This window comes from Trachinotus anak, unplaced genomic scaffold (assembly GCF_046630095.1).
Source record: "Trachinotus anak isolate AG129_WGS33_773 ecotype Australia unplaced genomic scaffold, CSIRO_AGI_Tana_v1 ptg000023l, whole genome shotgun sequence".
Lineage (NCBI taxonomy): Eukaryota > Metazoa > Chordata > Actinopteri > Carangiformes > Carangidae > Trachinotus > Trachinotus anak.
This window is the reverse complement of record NW_027273874.1, coordinates 2,457,669-2,478,647: the sequence shown is the minus strand read 5'-3', so window position 1 is coordinate 2,478,647 and position 20,979 is coordinate 2,457,669. Positions and strand designations below refer to the sequence as shown.

At 42.2% G+C, this 20,979-nt stretch overlaps 1 protein-coding gene across 2 annotated transcripts in view; it reads left to right on the top strand.

Annotated features, from left to right (window-relative positions):
* stim2b (stromal interaction molecule 2b) overlaps window positions 1-18,076 on the top strand; it is a 41,098-nt gene extending 23,022 nt beyond the window's left edge. The window contains exons 3-12 of one of the 2 annotated variants that reach the window (XM_071459966.1): window positions 7,411-7,522; window positions 9,501-9,612; window positions 10,937-11,052; window positions 11,187-11,364; window positions 11,449-11,626; window positions 11,770-11,931; window positions 12,775-12,875; window positions 13,710-13,948; window positions 14,065-14,254; window positions 15,522-18,076. In XM_071459966.1, the coding sequence (XP_071316067.1) occupies window positions 7,411-7,522; window positions 9,501-9,612; window positions 10,937-11,052; window positions 11,187-11,364; window positions 11,449-11,626; window positions 11,770-11,931; window positions 12,775-12,875; window positions 13,710-13,948; window positions 14,065-14,254; window positions 15,522-16,152 (2,019 nt within the window). In that variant the 3' untranslated portion in view covers window positions 16,153-18,076. Of the gene's footprint in view, window positions 1-7,410; window positions 7,523-9,500; window positions 9,613-10,936; window positions 11,053-11,186; window positions 11,365-11,448; window positions 11,627-11,769; window positions 11,932-12,774; window positions 12,876-13,709; window positions 13,949-14,064; window positions 14,309-15,521 lie in introns of both variants that reach the window. The other variant, XM_071459964.1, reaches the window with a different exon arrangement.
* The last annotated feature ends 2,903 nt before the right edge of the window (window positions 18,077-20,979 follow it).

Here is a 20,979-nt window from a genome sequence, read left to right as displayed (position 1 = left end):
CACCCGGGGTTGAGAGATGAAGTGTTTGTTACAAAGTCTAGAACAACTGCAAATAAAGAAGCATTTCATTTTTTAGGCAAAAAAAAAACAAACTGTATTAGCTTCTCAAATGTGAATATTTGCTGGCATTCTTTATGATAGTAAAGATAGAACCAGCAAATGATTAATAGAATAATCATGAAAACAAATAATATGAAAATAATAATTAGTTGTAGCCATAGAGTTTGCGACACTGTCAGCACTTCTCCATGACTCTTGACTCATGCTTTATTTGTTGCTGGTCTCAAGGCAACATTAGGTATTAATGGGGCTCCTTCACTTACCTTTACTAAGTAGTTTCACATTACTTTATAAATTTCTGATATGTCACTTTCGTTTTCAACTGATGCATTAATGAACCATTCGCTTGCGTTAGTCAGGAGGATCAGAAACAGTCTTTTATTTGCCATGGTGGAGCTGATTTTCGCTAACATGATCGGGTTGTTGTTGAAATCCAAATGAAAGTAACTTATCAGTCACCTCAGTGAGTCACCTGGCAGCGCTGAAATGCAACATTTGTTTTACCCTTAAAATTCCTCTGTATCCTATCAATAATCAGTGTTGCTAAGTTACAGGGAAATTAACCCTCACAGGCATATTAACACCAACCCATGTTTCACAGTTCGTATCAGAGTCATTGACACAAGTTGCCTCCGCCTCATGGTATTAGGCTCATATGTGACAAACTGTGTGTAATGTTCAGTTTATATTCTCAGATTTCATTTGGATGAACTTCCACAACTTCTGTAGCATGCAGCCGTCTTTCATTCATTTGAATCTCATTAAGTGCTTTACCATTGGGCCCTGCAGTTCGCACACAAAAAAAAGTACCCTCTAGCATCTTGACTCAAACCTATTTCAACATTGCCGTGGAGCGGCGAGGTAGTGAGAGCAAACAAGGAAGTGGTGAGGCCAACAAGTATCTCAGTTCCCTTTTACGACTACAGTATTCACCGACATGTCACGTCAGAGAGTTATCAGTCAGTGTGCTGAACAACGAAGGCTTTGACTGCTGTTTGAAGTTGATATGTGAAGATGGGAGTCACAGCAGCACACACACACACACAGCCCTTAGGGGGAGCGAGGAGATAGATCTTTGTCAGAATCAATTGGGGTGATGAGGGTAAAAGGGAGATTTTGGCAGTTTATGACTTGCACAGTGTCAGTTAAGTAGCACTGTCATAGATTTTTGCTGGCCCCCGAAGCTGGTCTCAGATCAAAACCGCCATCAGCCTGAATAAATGGAAAACAGGAATACACACTTCATGTGTATTTATAGTCTCAAAACCAATAGTAATTACTTTTTTTTTACAGTCTTCCAAAAGCATCTGTAATTGGACCACCGTGGAAGAATTTTATTAGGACTCAAATCCAGCTGTAATCCTGAGAGACATAATCCCGTCTCTGGTTACTCTGCCAGTCTGGGCTGGGCATCATCGTCGTTGGGGGGGTTTGAGTGACGTCTGGGACCGTCTGTTGCTGAGCACAGTCACTGGGGACGGCAGGTGCACGTCCTCTCCTCGGGGTGCTGGGGCTACGCGCTGCTCCCCGTCTGCCAAAGAGACGTTTGGCTGGATCATGTTGCATCACTGTGAAACTGCAAGAGCCCAACCCGCGTCACAGCGTCACAGCGGGGGGGCCACGGCGCTGCTGTTGTATGCGTGTGTGCTTTATTAGTTCTTGACAAGCCCGGGCATCACATCTTAGTGGAAATCTCAGGCTCGCATGTGAGTTCTACATCTGTGCAAGCACACTGTATATATGTCTTACTTGTGTTTAGGTTAGTATGATCAGAGGACATCCGAGGAGCGTCCCGGCCTGTATCTGTGGAAGGGAGGGACCTCAGAGGGTTCTCAAAGGTGTTTGTTGACCTGTCTGGGAATGTTCCGCTTACAACCTCCTGCTTTGAATGGAGACAAAATGTTGAGCTGTTCCTTTAATCAAAACACTCAACATGACTTTCAAGCAACATTTTTCTTGTTGCTCTGGATGACTGCCATGTAGGAAAAAAAAAAAAAAGGTTGGATGAAAAAAAAAAAGATTATTTTTGGAAGATGTTGCTTTTAAGTGTCATTTTTAAATTACTCACTTCTTTTGCAGTGTAGGTCAGTATGATGATGCAAACCCGAAGTTGATATAAATTTGTCAACTTTGTCTTTTTTTTTTACCTTAATTTGTCACCGTAGGTATCTAATTTGTTTGGTACCATTAACTAGAAATATATATTTGTATATTATAATTAGATACATACACAACTATTCATCTGATTTTCAGGATAATGTTCTATCATATATCAGTATTTCCACCCCTACTCAAAACCTGGACAAATAAACCAAAACTTTTTACAAAGACAGATTTTCATAATTTGGAGTACTGACCTCTGCTGCTCTAGGAATATCATGATAACACTCATAATCTAATTTACCTTCTAACAAGAGAGCACGCCGTTATGCATCTTGGGTTAAATAACTGGGCTCATCTTGAATTCTCCAAATAAAAGCACGAGGAAGATTTAATCATGAAAGTGATGGTTTCACAATTGAGGCTGCCCAGCTGTCACGTGTGATAAATCAGTTGTGCTCCAAGTAGTTTGTGTGTTGCATAAATCAAATCCAAGCGCAGCAAAGTTTTTGTCCCAAATTTAGGACGCATTAATAACAATTAATCAAATCTGCAGTTAATCTGCAATTTCACACACCTAATGGGTTTGATTCATGTGGAGGTATATCATGGCGTAAACTCATTGCTGGTTTATGATGATAGATGGGCGGTAAATTAGTTGAGTAGATGTGGACAGATGGGTGAAAAGAGTTACAGTCACAGTTAGAAAGAGCAGAGGCTCATGGGAAGAGTGTCAAACTCTGCCAGCTACTCCCAATCTGGAATCTGATGGGAACAAATATGTCTTTGTTTGCCATTGTGTGTATGTGTGTGTGTGTGTGTGTGTGTGTCTGCCACTGCCTGTGTGTGACCATGTGTCATACCCTGTCTGTGCTAGGCCCGTGTGTGTGTGTGTGTGCATCTATACAATATGTGCACATATTATTGTCTTTTTAGGCCTGACTGTTGGTGGCTCTCTGTAAACACAATCTAAAAAGACTTAGCATTATTTTCGCCTCCTTTGATATTTCAACAGGCTCTACACCGTGGCTGTAATTATCACAGCTATCACACTGTCTAAACTCTGAACCACAGCAGCCGCAAGGCAACGGCACAAAGCCTCACCACACATTTTATATGATTCCATAAAGCATCACAAAGCTGTCTTTGACCATATGCAAAGCCGCTCTGACAGTCTGCCCGCAAGTAGCTTCGTGATACAGCACTTCAAACAATTACTGTTACTTTCAATGCTCTAATGAGTCAGCCTTTACTTTGCAAATATTTTACTTGGATCCTTTGTGAGTTATCTATTAGACAATAAATCTTTAACATGAGAATCAGATGTTGGATTTCAAGCAAGAAAACAGGTGGCGAAGTAATAATCAGCACATTGCTTTACCCGAATTTAGATGAGATTTTAAAAACGCTCTTTAAGAAATGTCTTATTATCTGAAAATAAAATGAAGGCAGTTGATATGATTAACACATTTAGTAATTGAAGTTAATTTTATGGCCATAAAGACAAGTTACCATTCATTCTTCAGATTTCCTCTATTCTAGTTCATGCACATCCTTGAAGTCTGCATCTCTGCCCGCAGGACTTAATTTCTCATGAGGTACAGTGAGCTTTAAGGGCTTTGCAAGACATTTGTTTGGACTCATATTGCACACATTGTGGTCCCTCCAGTGACTCAGCAGACAGTTGGTTCCTTTAGCTGATTCCTGGCTTGACGTCAGAGAGAAAACTCATTTGCATTTGTATTGTGAAAGAAGACGGTGAAGAGAAAAAAAGCAGTAAGTTTTAAGGCCTCTCTGAGTATTTTGTCCACTACTGATGGAGTGAAAGAGCTTTTCAGACCCAAATGCGGACCTTAGAAAAACCTCTGACATGGGTGGACACAGGCTAAAACAACAACTGTCGAGGTACTCTGGGATTATTTGGGGGTTCAGTATAAATCTGTAGTTTCTACAACCCTCTACAACCCAACAGTTGTAGTTATTGGCTATCAAGCTATCTCGCCATTTCAGACTTAAATTCCACTATTCAGTAGGTGTTGCATGATCCTTTTTTAAAAGTACCTTACAAATTATTATTCCTAATGAGACAAAATAATAAAAAAATATCCTGGATCCAATAATGTGAGTGAGTCTCTTATGAAATATTTTATCTCTGCTATCTTGTTAGCCATGCTAGCAGTGCAGACGTCAATTAGTCGGTCCACCACCGCTCCATCGGTCACATTGGATGGTTTGCTAGAAAACTTTGTACATTTACAGTGACCAGAGGATGAATTCTAATTCAAATTTTTAACTTATTCAATAAAATGCCTCAAAATCAAGCACATGGATTGGTACAAAACTAAGGTAGAAGTAGAGCCACACAGAGCTGCTAGCATGGCTGTAGCTTTTTAGTCTTGTTTACTAGCAGAAAGAATGTACATATCATTCAGGTCGTTGTTCGGCTAAATCATTAATGTTGACCAAAAGTTGTAAATTGTTGCCCACCATAAGAGTTCAATAAAAGGTTTCAAAAGGTTTTAGATTTGATAAGCTAATGTGACGTGAAAATTCAAAACCCAACTGTGCCGACGTAAAGTCAAGAGCTGCAGAGACTGTTGGCAGTGTCTGACACGTTAACTCTCCGGTGCAAAAGCATTTCCTGTCAAACAGAATCTTACGGTTTCAGATATATTTCTGTGGTTGAGCAGTAAGAAAGGAACCACAGTTGTGGGCATGATCAGCCTCCCCACCTATATTTTCCCATGACTCGCTATGAAAGGTCACATGCATGTTGAATGTTTGTCACACACCAGGTTTGTGTGTGAAGATTGCTGATAAAAAGCACTTGGCGTCACCATTAGGCACACCCTTCTTCCCAACGGTGTTTGACACAAGTTGGAGATTAAGATTCATCCAGAACTTGTGACATGGTTGTTTTTTTTAAATATACCAGGCATAAATTAATTGAGCTTTCAAATATATTTTCACCCTCTTTACAATATCCATTACTGCAATTACTGTGCTTTTATTCAAGCAAACCCTTCATTGTACAAGATGCATAATTTTGTGTCCGAAAAATAACGGGTGCACGATTTTTTTCTTCCCTCTGACAACTTAAATATCATCCTTTCCTGTCTCTTAAATGTGCGATTAGAATATATTTAAATGAGTGCATGTGCCGGGAGTGGATCTCACAGAGGACACTTTATGACAGTTCAATTTGATCACAGAGGAAGATTTTTTTTTTTTTTTTTTCTGTGACAGGAAAAAAATGTGTGCACGGCTGGAAACATTTGCAGCAGGCGGTCTCTCAACACCTGACTGCCACTGTGTATTCACTGTCAGTGAAGGCTCACAGCACTCCTTCAGACGCTCTGTGCACACAGTGGACACGTGTGAAAGTACTGGCGGTTTTTTGGAAATGATTGCCACGTCTGCATGTACGTCTGTGTCATGATAAACGCAGTTGTTTCGGGATGCATCTTTAAATGCTTTTAGGACTGTTTCAAGGGGATGTGGTGCAGTCAAGCGTTGATGATAACTTGTGTCTTGCTGCAGGCGCATGATATCTTTCAAGCTGCGTGGGAAATTGGGGTGTGCTGTTTCTCTTCTCGACAAGACAGACGTGAAAGTCATTGATCTGTATCTATGATTCACAGCAGTGTGAAATGTCAAAACACCCTCAGCTACAGCTACAGCGTTCGGTCTTACATGATTCAAAATACTGTCGTCAGTCACTGCCGCTGATGAGTTTTCTCCTCCACCTTGTACTTTCTTTGTACTTTCTGAGTTTGGGGCACCTTTCATTTGCTGCTGACATGTACAGACAATATGTGCTAGCACTACAGACAGTACATTCAGCTCCCCACTGATCACACCGAGGCTGAAAACTCAGGAACTTTCAATTCCTCTGTGAATTTATGCTTTCGCTTAAGCATCTTTGCTAATGGTTCTACCAGCTAAGCTTCTCTTTATGTGTCCCTTAGCAACAATTTACAGCAGACCTGCCCACTTCCTGCTAGCTTACAATATATTTACAATTAATATTAAATTTCTACATGCAACTTTGCATATTCGCAAGTTATCCATGAAATTAACAACAAGGTTAATTAACAAAAAATTTAGGCTTCCAAAGGAGGGAAAAGGAAGAAAAAAGGGAATTAAATTTAAGGAATACTTGGACATTTTTGGATGTAGGCTTATTTGCTTTGTTGCTGGGAGTTAGCGGAGAAGATTGATGCCACTGTTATAACTGTGCGTTAACTGGCTGGCGCAAGGAGAAGGTTAGCCTAGCTTAGCATGAAAACTGGTAGCAGGGGAAACAGCGAGCTTACCACACCGAAATTGGAAAAAAAATAAAAATAAAAATAAAAATGCCTGCCAGCACCTGTAACTTTCACTAATCGTAATTACTTGTAACATCAAGTTAATCCCTGCTCCCACTCCGTCCTCAGCGGATGCTAAGACATTTTTTTTAAATTGTAGGAGCCCACTTGTGAATAAGCTAGCAGTTCTTCTTAAATCTGTATTTAAGGTCTATATAGAAGTAATTCAACTTTTCAACTTTTGCTGTGTCATTGTAAATTTGAATTTCAGTACATGTTTGCAGACTAGCATAACACTTCGCTGCATCGAGGGCTAATTAGTTATCAAAAACATGTAGAATGCGTGAACTACACAGGAGTCACAACGTTTTTCGGTGATGCCAAGACCACACACACAAACACAGTGCTCCGAGATGAATGCTTTGAGGTGTTCAGTTGTCAGGCATGCTTCTTGTTAATGCTACTGGTGTTCTGGCAATTCTTTGGTGGGTTTGTTTGCTATGGTCTTTTTTTTTTTTTTTTTTAATTCGGGGGCATTTAGTTTTAAGATGCCAAAGGAGGAGATCCGGAAACTGAGCACACACACATAAGTGCACACACAGGTGGAAGTGGTGCCTTTCTCTTTTCAAAGTCCCTAAAAGGAAGAAAGGAGAGTGAAAAGAAACTCTGTGTGAGTGTTTGTGTGTGTGTGTGTGTGTGTGTGTGTGTGTGTGTGTGTGTGTGTGTGTGTGTGTGATCCAAAGCCAGACTTTCAGGCAAAGCCAACTTTCTGCGGCTCCCTCTGTCAAAACCACACATGGACATACAAAGACGAGCACAGTCGCCTGTGTCTCCCCCAGAGTTCTTAGCAAAAACACTCATTTTAAAATGCTGTAAACCAACAGAACCCATACGTATTGCGACATCTGTGGAAAAGCCTGAATTGTCTCTCTTCTTTCTCTAGTTTATAATAGAAGACATGAAGCAGCAGCAAACCAACAAACACAGCAACCTGCACCGTGAAGACCAGCACATCACTGTGGAGGAGCTGTGGAAGGGCTGGAAGACCTCTGAAGGTAAAGCAAAGAAGTTCAACGTCTCTGCACCAAGGGACACCAACAAACACACAACCTTTTGATTCACTGCCCTGTGCAAAGGACAGACGGAAGAAGGAGGAGAGAAAAGCTCACTGAAAGAGGAGGGAGAATAATACAGGCGGTAACAAAGGAGGATGATTTTATTTTGTTGAATATCTGTCTGTATCTATTGGTGACAGACCCTAAGTGTAAAATCTCTTTTCTACAGAGGTGCCATTCCCAATCTCAATAATCTTCATAAAAACATCCATAACTGAAAGATAAAAACCACTTTCTCCATTGACAGCCATCTTATTAGACCTTCAGCTGGAGAACATAATGTATGGTGTATAATTACCAAAATAAAGTGTTGTCTAACATTTCTAAGCACAGACAATGCTTGGCAGCGAACCAACGACGCAAATCCACGCAGTACAATGTGCTCAAGATAAAATCGAATAAAAAAAATAAAAAAAAAAAAATCTGAAGAATCACAACAACATTTCAGTCACAATGACCTGTTTTTCGGCTGCATAGAGAGCAGCGGCACCTTTTGACACCCGACACCCGACCATATGACACAGGTGCAATCGGCAGGTGAGACTTCCTCCTCACAGACTCATGGTGTGCTCCTGTATCGAACCCCTTGTCGAGTATTTCCAAGGAGAACCCTCGTTGGCACCTTGAGTGGCTTTTCAGTTCTCTGAAAACTCAAGTGGACTTCTGCAAACCCGACGCTCCGAGGGCTGAAGGAGACGCTCAACAGTGACGTACACTTCAGAGCACGTTTTCCCAGAATAAAATGTGTGACCTTGTATTTTCTCTGCGAGACGTGGTATAAAAGTTAGAGTAAGCACACACTCGTTAATGTTTAAAGACTTATTTAGTCAAGGAGCCCATTTGCAATTCTGAGCAGTTTTAATCATGATTTACTGGTATTTTTTTTTTTCATTATTAAGCTGCTCAAGGGCAAATGTTTTTTCTCCTTTATTTTGATCGCACAAACATTTCCTGTAAATCAATCTCTCCTACTAGTTCTCTTATTTGAATTTCAGATGGGGACAAAATCTGACACAAGCTCACATCTGTGGTTTGTGTTCAAACGCAGTCCCCCTCCCCTCCAGATCTGTCACTCTCAGCCTGTGTGTACCAGTGTTTGTTTATCACTCTGGAAGTGTGTGCGGAGCTAAGCGGTTTTGGAACAAGTTTTTCACATCAGGCTATGAACATCCTACCTTCTGGTTTAAGCTGCAGTATACTGTGCATTTTTCCTTTGATCTTTCGTGGCTCACACTGATTTGCTGGTTGTAGAATAACGTTGGCTGTATAAAAATGTATATTCTGTCATGAAATATAACTGAGTGTATTTACTCAAGCACTACACTAATGTGCAAATGTGAAGCACTTGTACTTTACTTGAGTTTCTCCATTTTGTTCTACTGTTTACTTCTCTGCACTTCAAAGAGAGATGTTGTACTTTTAACTCCTCTGCATCTATTTAAAATCTTTAGTCACTTTTCAGATTAAGATGTCTCTTAAATTAAATATTTAAATGGTTTCATTTAAATAAACACTGTTAAGAACTCTCCAATATTTCAAAAAGTCTGAAAAAAACCTTTAGAAAAAATATAAATGTAAATTTGCGCAGCAGAACTTTTTGTTTTCTTTTCTTCTCTGCCAATTAATCATCACAGGAGCTATCATATTCACGAGCAAGACCTCCACTCAGACCGGCTACAATGCTGCTTCAGCAATGATGCATCAGTATTAAATATTTAATAATAAATACATAATTACGTATCAGTCAAAGGGCCATTTTTCTGCAGAACAAGTAGAGCCTGATTTGAATGAAGGGCTTTTACTGGTCTCTGTTTCTCTCTGAGTTGCTCTTTGACAGAGGCGACATCGAAATGCTTAAATGTGAAGTAATGGCTCCCCTGTCGCGCCCCCCCCCCCCTCCTCTCTCTCCCTCTCTCAGTCCACAACTGGACCATGGAGGACACGGTGCAGTGGCTGAAGGAGTCGGTGGAGCTGCCGCAGTATGAGAAGAACTTCCGGGACTTCCGGGTCACGGGGAACACTTTACCTCGGTTAGTGCAGCTCGCCTTAACTACACCACACAGCCTGCATCGCTGGTGCTGATAACAAGACTCAAGAAATGAATTGTTACTGTTCTGCTCCTTCACGGCAAATGGTACAAATGCCTCTAATCAAGATGCTCTTGTTTTGCTTTGCTGCTGCGTTTATGAACAGTAGCAACATCATGATCTTTGTTACAGTACCCAGAGGCGCCTTCAGTTGTCATTGCTCTGTTTAATGCTGCCCACTGCTGGTTATAAAAGGCAGCACAGGGGGAAAATGACTCGTCTCAAACAGGTGGATTCTTCGCCTTGCTGTGTTAGAGAAGGTTTCTCTTCTTATTCGAGGCCGGATCCGTTTTAGTTACATGATCTTAAAATGCAGCCAACTTTACAACCCTTGTAAATGCTTTTTGAATTCGGAGTGATGCAGTTCACTCTACCTGGAGAGTTTAGTCTTTTCGGAGCCCCTCAAAATGTTCCCAGAATTCCTTCGTACGGAACCATGAGGATGAAACTGTAAATGACGTAATCTGAGAGGAACCTCATCCGTTAGTGGGACACTTGTGGAATGTGACTCGCTGCAAACTGCATGTACGGCATGAGTCGCCCGGAGGGGTTATTGAGGGGTTTCATATTACGCCACAGGGCTGATGGGCGCTGACTCATTAAGTGATGTCACAGGAAAAAGGGGCCCAGTTTCCACCGGCTGCCATGTTGTCCAGGGTGTTTGAGAAGATGGCGAAGGCATGCGGGGACCCCTCGCGGGAGACGGTGATAAAACTAAGCAGAGTACACGTAAGAATTATCTAGTGTCTGTGTGTGTGCCGCTGTGCGCGCACATCCCACCCACAGACACACAATCATACCTGTAGTTCTGAGGAGGATTTGAGTGATGTGAGGCTTTTAAGATCAATACTGATATTTTTAGACCGAGGCCAGAGGCAGCCGAGATTTAATCATCCATCAGGTTTCTCTCACAATTTAATTTCTGTCAGTTTTGACACCTTTGGAGCACCGTCCAAATCCTCATGGGGGATATTTACTATAGATTTGCAACTGTCAAATTAATTACCTAAGGATCTGGGAAGGCCGAAACAAAGAGGAAAATAGAAAGAGAGGAAGTTACAGCTTAGACAATATAAATACTTTGAGCTCTCCACTCAGTATTACATTTTTTACTACACTCCCTGCTTGAATATTTATTTTTTGTGACTTTTTGTCAAGGTGTGCTCACACAGACAATTATAATGCCCACAGCAATGAAGTGATTGAAATCTGACCATGTAGAAAGATGTGCACTAAATGCTCTTTTTTCTCTCTCTTCATATTTCAGAATAGCGGCAAATGAACCGTCGTTTATGTCGATGCAGCTGAAGATATCAGACCAGCGGCATAAACAAAAACTAAACCTAAAGGCACTGGACGCGGTGCTGTTTGGTCCTCCTCTCCGTGAGTATGAACAGCATTCAAACTATCGCTTTTCATTAAAGTCTAATTCCCTCACTCTTAATTTTGGTGGCCAGAAAAATAGAAATAAAATGCACAGGTTTTTTTTTTTCTCCTGTTCTGCCCTCCCTCTGCAGGTCCACAACACAATTGGATGAAAGACTTCGTCCTGATGGTTTCCATAGTGATCGGTGTTGGGGGCTGCTGGTTTGCCTATGTGCAAAACAAGTCCAGCAAGGTGCACATCTCTCAGATGATGAAGGATCTGGAGAGCCTGCAGCATGCGGAGCAAAGCCTCTTAGACCTGCAGAGTCGGTAAGGCTCTTACATTCAAACGTGAAAATGCAGGGTTACTTTAAACAGCCTCATCAACTTCTCTGTTTCCTCTCGCCCTCCCAGGCTGGAAAAAGCCCAGGAGGAGAACCGCACGGTGGCGGTGGAAAAGCAAAACCTCGAGCAAAAGATGAGGGATGAGATCACCGGGGCCAAAAAGGAGGCTCACAGGCTTCGGGAGCTGCGGGAGGGAGCTGAGTGTGAGCTGAGCCGCCTCAAATACGCTGAGGAGGAGCTGGTACAGGTAGGGCTTCCTGGACACAGCCAAGTCACAGTAAATACAGGTCACTTGAATTTCAAAGAGCTCTTTGATCAGTGATCTCAGGGGCAAAGTTTTTAAACATTTGACAATGAACTTAACCCGACCCCCGCGTGCCTCTCGTGCAGGTGCGAAAGGCTCTGAAGCGAGCGGAGAAGGAGATGCAGTCGGAGCGCTCGGTGCCTGAAGCGCTTCAGAAGTGGCTCCAGCTCACGCACGAGGTGGAGGTTCAGTACTACAACATCAAGAAACAGAGCGCAGAGTTCCAGCTGTGCGTCGCCAAAGATGAGGTAACTGTAGGTCATGTTGTCTGGAAGACTTGAATTAGTCTTCAGCATGCATACATGTTTTGGAAATTATCACCAGCAGTATTTAAAAATACAGTATTTAAAAAGCATGCATTTTGATTTATCTTACTGATATTGAAGCACTGCTTTGGATTTGTAAAACGCTAAATGAAACTGCTTGGAATTGCTTGAAAAATGTTATTAACATTTAAAAATGTTCCAATATTTATATTCTTAAATAATTTAACAAGGGTTGCAGGTATTCGCAGTTCAGTGTCAAGTTTTTTTAAACTTCAGATTTGACCTGCAATGACACATTTCCACTGCCAGAGCCTTTTACTTTAAGCCCTGGGTGTTGACTGGCAGGAGACGACCAAACCCCAGACCTGCCAAAATCAGACCTACCCCAGTTTCCACTTTGCTAGTAACAAGCTGCAGTGCATGGAGCTGTGACTTGGCCCTCATACACGGAGCTCAGTTCTTTAAGTCTTTCATGTTTGCTGCTGCCACCAAGCAGCTGGTGCTGGGCTGCAGATAAATCTGCTCTCTCGCCGACAGCCAGTATTGTTTAAAAGCAGCGTGGTGCAGCCTGGCAGGCCTGTAGTAGAGGTAGTACTAATGTAAAATATCACGCACATAATCACTGCTGTAATCTTTTGGCTGGTGAACTGATGAGTGAGGTGAATCCGCTTTTAGCAGGAAGTGGCAGTCTTCCAGCCGATCCCTGCGAACCATTCACACTGGATAGAATGAAATGATGAATTGCAATTAAAGGTCAAGATAAAACAACAGTAACACTTTGAAATATTTTGTGTGTTTTTTTTTGTTTTTTTTTTTACATTTCAGGCAGAGAAAATAAAAAAGAAGAGAGGTTCTGTGTTTGGAACTCTCCACGTAGCCCACAGTTCATCACTGGATGAGGTGGACCACAAGATACTAGAAGCGAAGTAAGACCGCCGCACACACCCGCACATATGATTAATGCAACATGCAACAGGAGCTACTCGTTAAATGAATGTATGAGCAACAAAATCTATGACTTCGGGAGAATCCATTGCCCTTGACCTGTGTGTTTGTCAGCCACACCTGTTTAGCAGCACCTATTGATTTGCATTAATGAGCTGATAATGACAAGAAAGAGGTCCTTGTGTCATACTAAAGACACAGTCATGTTATCGTAATGATGGCAGTCAGCAGTCAATAAAAGTGCAGCAGTTGTAATGCTGTCGGTAGTGTCTATTGCTTAAGCCTTTATACATATATTCTACAGCATCTGCTAAAGAGTGAGTGAAGCTTTTGGCACCATTTACAGCAACAAAGAAATCCACCTTTCATTCATTTCTTTATCTTTAGTCAATGTGCTCTGTTTGTTCAGGGATTAAATTCTTGGAAAAAAACCAAAGAGACAGTATCTGGCTGTGCAATGTCAAGTTCCTGCACAGATTTAACCTTAACATCAGATATATTTAATATGTTCAAACCCTCTGTGTAATCCCGGTACTGCTGCTGAAGTAAAGAATTCCTCCACGTTTAAAAGCCAAACAGGAAGAAAATCACATGGAAGCGAGAACAAAGTCCAATCTTCTGTACACCCACTTTATTAGGCATTAAACCAGTCAGCTCATGTGCCAAAACTGATTAAATCCTGATGAATCAAAGCCTGCTTCTTACTAGGGTCTGCCACAAGAATATCAGTCGCTATCAGAAACGGGATCACCTTAATGCTTGCCAACTACATTAAGTGTGTAACACCCCCCTTCTCATTAACCTGTGTTTTTCAGGAAAGCCCTGTCAGAGGTAACGGCGTGCCTGAGGGAGCGCCTCCACCGCTGGCAGCAGATTGAGAAGCTTTGTGGCTTCCCTGTTGTCAATAACTCGGGGCTGCCGAGCCTGACGGCCAGCCTCTACTCCGACCACAGCTGGGTGGTCATGCCGCGAGTTTCGGTGCCTCCCTACCCCATCGCAGGAGGAGTGGATGACCTGGATGAGGATACACCTCCCATCATTCCACAGTTCACGAGTAAGTAAGCCGGCAGAGGGTTTTGATACTCTATTGCAGAAATATGTAGTGAGATAAATTTTAATGTGGTTTTCTCTCTGGTCCTTTCATAATTTACGGCTTCATCTTTCCCCCAGCGGCTACGATGATCCGGCCTTCATTGACACGCAGCAGCAGCCTGTGTCGTTCCCGCCGGAGCCTGCTGAGCTCCCCGCAGTCTTCACTGATGTCTCCAGACCCCGACCTGCTGTCCATGGCCAGCTCGTCCCTCTCCTATCACCCCGAGGCAGATGACGAACATATCATGTTCAGCTCGGATAGGAGGGGGTATGTAGCGGTGGCCGGAACGCCGCGGAATGGTTTTACAGTTTGGACTCACAGGTGTTTTATGCAGACATTCACACTGATGCTTTAAGCTTTGGGGTTAAATGGTAACATTTTCTCTTTGGGTGTCAATGAGGATGCATGAATTACCTCTACATGATTCATGTCTAACATCAATAATTAACAAGCAGGATCTTATCTTAGGATCCCAGTTTGCTTCGTTAACGGGTTAGTAAAGACTAAACCCCAAAGAAACTTCCAGGCAAAACATTTCATCTTTCTGAACCTGTAATTTTAAGGACTTCACTGGATACCTTTTAGTTTTCTTTTCTGATGAAATAAGAAACCCCTGTGAATGTTTTTATTGAGAACATAGAGATTCATATGACAGAAGGTCTGTCACTGAACGGTGTTTGGATTTGGGAAAACCAAATCTCAGTCTCTGCTAAAGATCGAGAATTAGTTCACGTATAGAAATTTGCTTTTAGGGCTCTATTGACACCCCACCCCATATCACTGCCTACTGCCTACAGCAGACCATACTGCACATGACACTGCTCCCGTGATAGAATACTACCTCAGTCATCCACCAAAATGAATTAACGTTTTTGTGGCACTCAAGGCCCGAGAAGTCGCCCATTTATGCCCAGTTGTGATTGCTCTTTGCCAAAATTTCCCCATGTAATGGGAACCTCTTTGCAGGTGGGATTAATATTATTGAAGGACCTCCGAGATAATACAGGAGGTCATCTGTCTTGTCCTGTCAGGTCACAGTTACATGCTGAGATTAAAACCACCAAGGTAAAAGGTTGTGATTCAGGTAAAACATGTCTCATCAGAACAATGAAAGTTCTGATGAGTTAAAACTGTCACTCCTGACAATTACATAACTAACCTTCTATGATGTGAAAGATCATGGTTTGGATTAAAGTAAGTACTTTGTTAAGGTTAGAGGACCTTTGTTGTCATGGTTACAACAATAAGGTGGTAAAGTGGTAAAGTTTATTGAGTGATTGTGGTAATGGCTAAAAGAGGATGTTGACTGGTATTTGCTCAAAAGACTGATTCTCTCTCACATGACCACTAGATGTCACTGTTTTACAAAGAACTGTGTCTATTGGCACTGAGTTGGACATTTTGTGTTAAACATTTTCCGGACATAAAAACAACAGAAAGAAAATTCCTTTCTTTTTCTTTCCTTTTTTAAACTTTTGCCCAAATGTCACTCTGTGTAAATTGTGACCGTGGTGTTTCTGTTCTCCTCTCCCAGGGAACCGGCTCTGGAGGGCAGCTCCGACACAGACTCTCTCAGCTCTTCCATGGGCCGCAAGCAGCTGCACAACCCCTGCACGCCAGGACCAGAGACCCCCTACCGCAAGATATCCCGCGAGGAGCTGCTGCTGTTCAGCCAAAGTCCGGAGCTTCCCACGTCCACCCCCACCACCACCCACACCAGCAGCAGCAGCAGCAGCAGTCTCAGGGACTCCACGCCTCCTCCTCTCCCTCCCACTCCGGCCACCACCCCTTCAGGCCCGCCCTCCACCTCGCCCTCCCCGGCCTTGGAGCACCACCCATTTGCACACAGAGGCTCGCCCGACCTCACCCGCATCATCCCGGAGTCCCAAAGCGCAACCTTCTCGCAGGGGAATGTCACCTCTCCGACAGGAAAGGGCATGTACAACGGCATCCTGGAGAAGTCCTACAGCTTCGGTCAGCTGCCTGCGAGCATGCTGCCCAACGTGGGGCGTTACCCGTCTCTAACCTCCCTGGACTCGGAGGGCCGGAGTGTGGGAAGGGAATACAAGCTCCAGAGCACCTCCTCCCAGGACTCCAGCGACAATGGAGAGAAAAGCAAGCGCTCCTCCTCTAAAATAAAAAGCCTATTTAAGAAGAAAAAATAAAACTTGCAGAGTGAGATAGTGAGAGAGGGAGAGAGAGAAATAAAATAAAAGGAGTTGTTTTAGCTGTAATACTAAAAAAAAAATGGACATCACTGTAAGCTAAAACATTTCATTTTCTCTCTTATTTTCCTGTTTTTGTTGTCAAAGATGGAATGTAGCTCAGTCTGGGTGCGTTTAAACGCTCCAGACTGGTAGCCTTATTTTTCAATAATGCCTTTTTATTTAGTTCACTCATAGCCTCACAGGAAAACCTGCAAAGGTCAAGGAAAGGTCAGTCAAAGGTCATCCAGACAGCCACAGCACATGACCTGTCCGCTGTCTTCTATTAATGTTACTTTGCGTTCAAACCAAAAAGCCACTATGTTTAAGGGCCTAAAGGTGCAGTCCATGAATTTATTTCTAAGCACACAATGTCTAGTGTTTCACTGTTGATGTCTAGTACAGAATGATGTTTGCTGTTCCTACTGAAAATATTTAAATCTCACTTTCAATAGTGACAGCAGCACATGAAAAACACCCAGAAAAATAAAGGTCATGATTTCTCAGAACATATTTTTTCGACAGTTTCTTTGTCAAGTGTTGGAACTACTTGTCCCTGTTCAAATTCTGAATTGCATCTTGTGAAGTGTTTGAATCCTAAACTCATGTACTTGATTAATCTCCTTTTGAGGGAAAAAAAAAAAAAAAAAATCCTGCTAAAAGTTTGTTGCACTACTGCTTTCCTGGTATTTTGGGAAAGAGCCGCTGCTTGCGGAGTACATATTGAATAAAGATATAGAGATGAGAGGAATACATGAGCAGCGGCAGTGAAAATGCAGCAAATAATGCCAGAGCCAAAATTAACTGATGCGTCTTCAATGTCACTGTTTATGGACATCTCAAAATATATAAATATATATATATATTATATATACTTTGTTTTCACAATATTATGTTCTTATAGATGTTTTTAATTGGTGAGGGTCCCTATAAACTGATCTTTACTGAAGAGAGTTTATTGAATATGCAGATTTAACCCACACCAGTCATTTCCCCTGTAATCTAGCTCTCCCTTTTTACTTGATTAACTGCATTTTATGTAGCCATAAAACATACCATTTCCATTTTTTTTTTGGTCTTTTTTTTTTGTCCCCTTCTAAAACTTGGTGTAACTACCAGATTTTGGTCAAAATTGTGTGCAATTAATTCTATTTGTGGGTGGAGTGCCAGGGAGTCAAAGACAGTTGCAAGTAAACGTAGTTCCCGTGATTGGCTGCTGACGACACTGTCTCCACTGTGCTGTGACAATGTGGCCTCTACCATCTGTGTTTCCAGGCTTTTTAAAGATGAACACAAAGGATTATCTGTTCCAAAAAAAAAAAAAAAAGAACCTTTTGATCCAGATCTGATTGATACACCAAGACTCAACCCCCCCCTCACCACCACCACCAACCACAACACACTAAGCTCGGAGCCGACCCATGCAATACGGTCCTATTCCTCACCTCTGGGCCTGCACCGAGCGCACTGATGTCAAGAGCTCCTGCTTCACACTGTGATTTCTGCCTTCTTCCCTTCATCCTGGACCTGGCTGTCACTGCTGCTGCTCAACACGACGGGTCATGTGATTACACGACGGCCGTGTCAGCGGTGATGCGACGAAATGTCAGGGGGTGATGCCATGCACGGGGTGTGTCTGGGTGACAGGAAGACGCGATGACGCGAGGATCCAGTGGCCTCTGTTTTTAAAGAAAAAAGAAAAAATATATATATATATATATATTTGGAAGGTCGTGGACAATACAGCACACAATGAAGGAAACAGAAGACAGAACTGCAAGAGGAGGAGTGAATGAATGTTTACGAGACGGGCTTTTTTTTGAGAACATTTTGTGTGTGAATATTTGTATACTGTAGACGAATTAATAAAAAAACTGAGGCATCAGAGATGTTTCAGAGTCATTATTTAATATCAAACATCTCAGCAGGTGGATACATAGGCAGTTAAAGAACTGCGCTGATACCATTTTAAAGGGCCACATCAACATATTTACATATCAACATTTGTATTATGTTTCCTGCAGCTCTGCTTCTTACTCAGCTCTGAAAAACAACTTTGGTGATGTCATCTGGGTAATGGCGGCTCAGGCTTGGAGACTGTACATTGTTAAGCGAAGTCCTGCGACACAAACTGTGGATTTGAGTGTGAAAGATATGGCCATTTACATGCCAAGCAGGGAGTGTTTAACAAACGATGTTATCAAAGTGCATCATGGGAAGTGCAAAATCCTGTTTTTTGGGCTTGCACCCAGTTGTGACCATTAGTTTGAAATATCTGTGTCTTGCAAGTCAAAAAGAGCTCAAAAGATTAATTGATTTTAGTTAATATCTTATATTTTGTAGATAAGAGCGACTCCTCACATTTGATAAGCTGAAACTGGCTAATTTTAGGTGTTTTTTTCTCAATAATTGCTGATTAAGTATCTTAGGCTTGTCTTTTTAACTTTGCCTATTTCTTGATCAGTTTTTATGAACTTTTCAAATAAAGAAAGGAATTGAAATTTGGGAATTATACCAAACATGCAATAGAATAATATTAATAATAATAATAAATACTTAAAGATTGGACTGGTATTGTCCTTCACCTGCCCTTAATAAAGTAAACTTGTCATTCAGCACAATCAAACCTTTAAAATACATCCTCAATTTGAAAGTGATTAACATGCTATCTGTCCCATTAGATCAAAGCTTCAGCTGTGCCTCGTTTCCAGCAGGAAAAAAAGTTGTGACCCACCGTGTGGAGCCCACATCCTCCCCGCAGCAGAGTGCAGGAGTGTGGGGAAAAATATCACTCTGACACCCCATTTGTCTTGAGAGTGGGGAAACCGCGATACACAGAAGCAAAGCATGCATGATTGCTTTATCAATAGAAAGTGAACGTGATGAAACTTGTGTTGATGGTTCATCAATTCGGCACAGTAGGAGAGGAGCGGGGGACGTCTGCCGGTGATGAATGTGCTGTTTGGGCACAACTGTACACAGCCCCTCCACACCAGCCCCAACTTATAGGCCTCCCTGCTTCATAGATGCATTCATGGAGACGGCCACATGGTGTCAGCAGAGCGTCAGAAGACACCGACCATAGCAGCCACTCCCTGACTGTGAAACCTACACAGTGTAAGTAGATGTTTGGTCAGAATCACACTTGTTTTTGTGGTCGAGTACATGTACGTAGACGTATTAGAGATCCAGAGCTGAAGGAATCTGTCGTCTAGTCTGTTTACCGCAAGAGCTTTCTAGGAACATAACAGATATCTCACTCATCCTCATCATCATTACTACATCATTCTATCAAAATCCGAAACACATAACGTAACGATTTTGAATGTAATTGCTTTATTTGAAGCTGATTTGTATTCTGATTATTTGCTTTGTTTCTGCTTTTGCAATCTCGGCATCATTGACAATGAGGGTCAACCCTCAATGTATCTAATAATAAATAAAGGTTGATGATGGTGATGATGATGATGATGATGATATCGGACCTAATGAACAAACTGTCAAACAACAACAAATAGTCAACAAATAGTGCCAGTTAACCAACTGAATATACTAAGTCACCATTCAAAATCTTCAAAGTGAAAATAACATATGTTTGACGGGTAACACTTAATACAGGTGCACAAATTCTTGAGTAGCTGCCAAGTTACAAGTAAGGAACAAGCCTTACTTGTGCTAATTGTACATATTAGTTACTATATATGTGCCCCCCCCAGCAGAACATGACTCAGTATTCCTTGCTTGCTAAACTAGCTTTACTTTAGTGTTATAAATCTCCATGACAGCTGTTCACTCTGCAACAAGCTCTCTCACTGTGATCTGCTTCTAGAGCAGCACATTTTAAAACTGCACTCAGCTGCTACTTCGTCCCATATTCTCTTCCTACTTTCCACTTCCCTGCTTTCCCCCGTCTTTCCTCACAGGAGCCTCACAGGTTGGGGACACATTGTGGATATTTATGGCCCCCGAACGGCACTGCAGTCTTATAATTGGCCCCACAATGAGGCTAACGCTCAGAGAGAGGAGCCGTGCAGGGGCAGAAAGTGATGCAATGCCCTGGCAGAAGATGGCAGATCCTCTCCTTAATGAATGCTGCTAGAAAACATAATGAATAGACAGAGAGCTTAAAGGCACACATCGTGAGTGTGTATCAGCGAGGCTTTTACCCAGCCTGCCACTGTGCTTCATCTCTTCCCTCCTCAGTCTACCACTCCACTCTGCCAAAAATCAGCCTCTCTCCTTCCTTTATCCCCATCACTCAACACCCTCTCCCTCTCTCGTTTGGATCCCATTCCATTGCAGTGTAATGGGTTTATTAGTGTGGTTAATGCACTGTGACCTACTGGGGCTTGCCGTCTACCTTTTTCATGCGCGAAAAAAAAAAAAAAGGTAAGGTAGGAAAGGTGGAGTGTTTTCAAAAGGGAAGCAGTACAGGAATGAGGTATAAAAGGGCAGCAATAAAAAAAGAAAGACCATTTTAGAAACTAAATCTTAACCAAAGAGTGACGTAAAACGAAGGAATGATAAGCTCGCCAATTTTCAACAGAGGCAAACAGAATGCGCTGGAACGCCACTGCAGATGTGCACATTCACAGCACAGAGATGTCCTAAACAGCCTGGGCAAGTCCATATTGATATGGCTGCCATGTTTACCCAGACTGGGACAGACAAAGTCAGCTTTGGCACCGACTGTGCTCAGTGGATTGAGGTTTGGAGACCGGCGTGTTTCATTGCTGGCTTCCACAAAAGTACCACAAAAATACTCATAGCTTTACAACATGCTAGTCT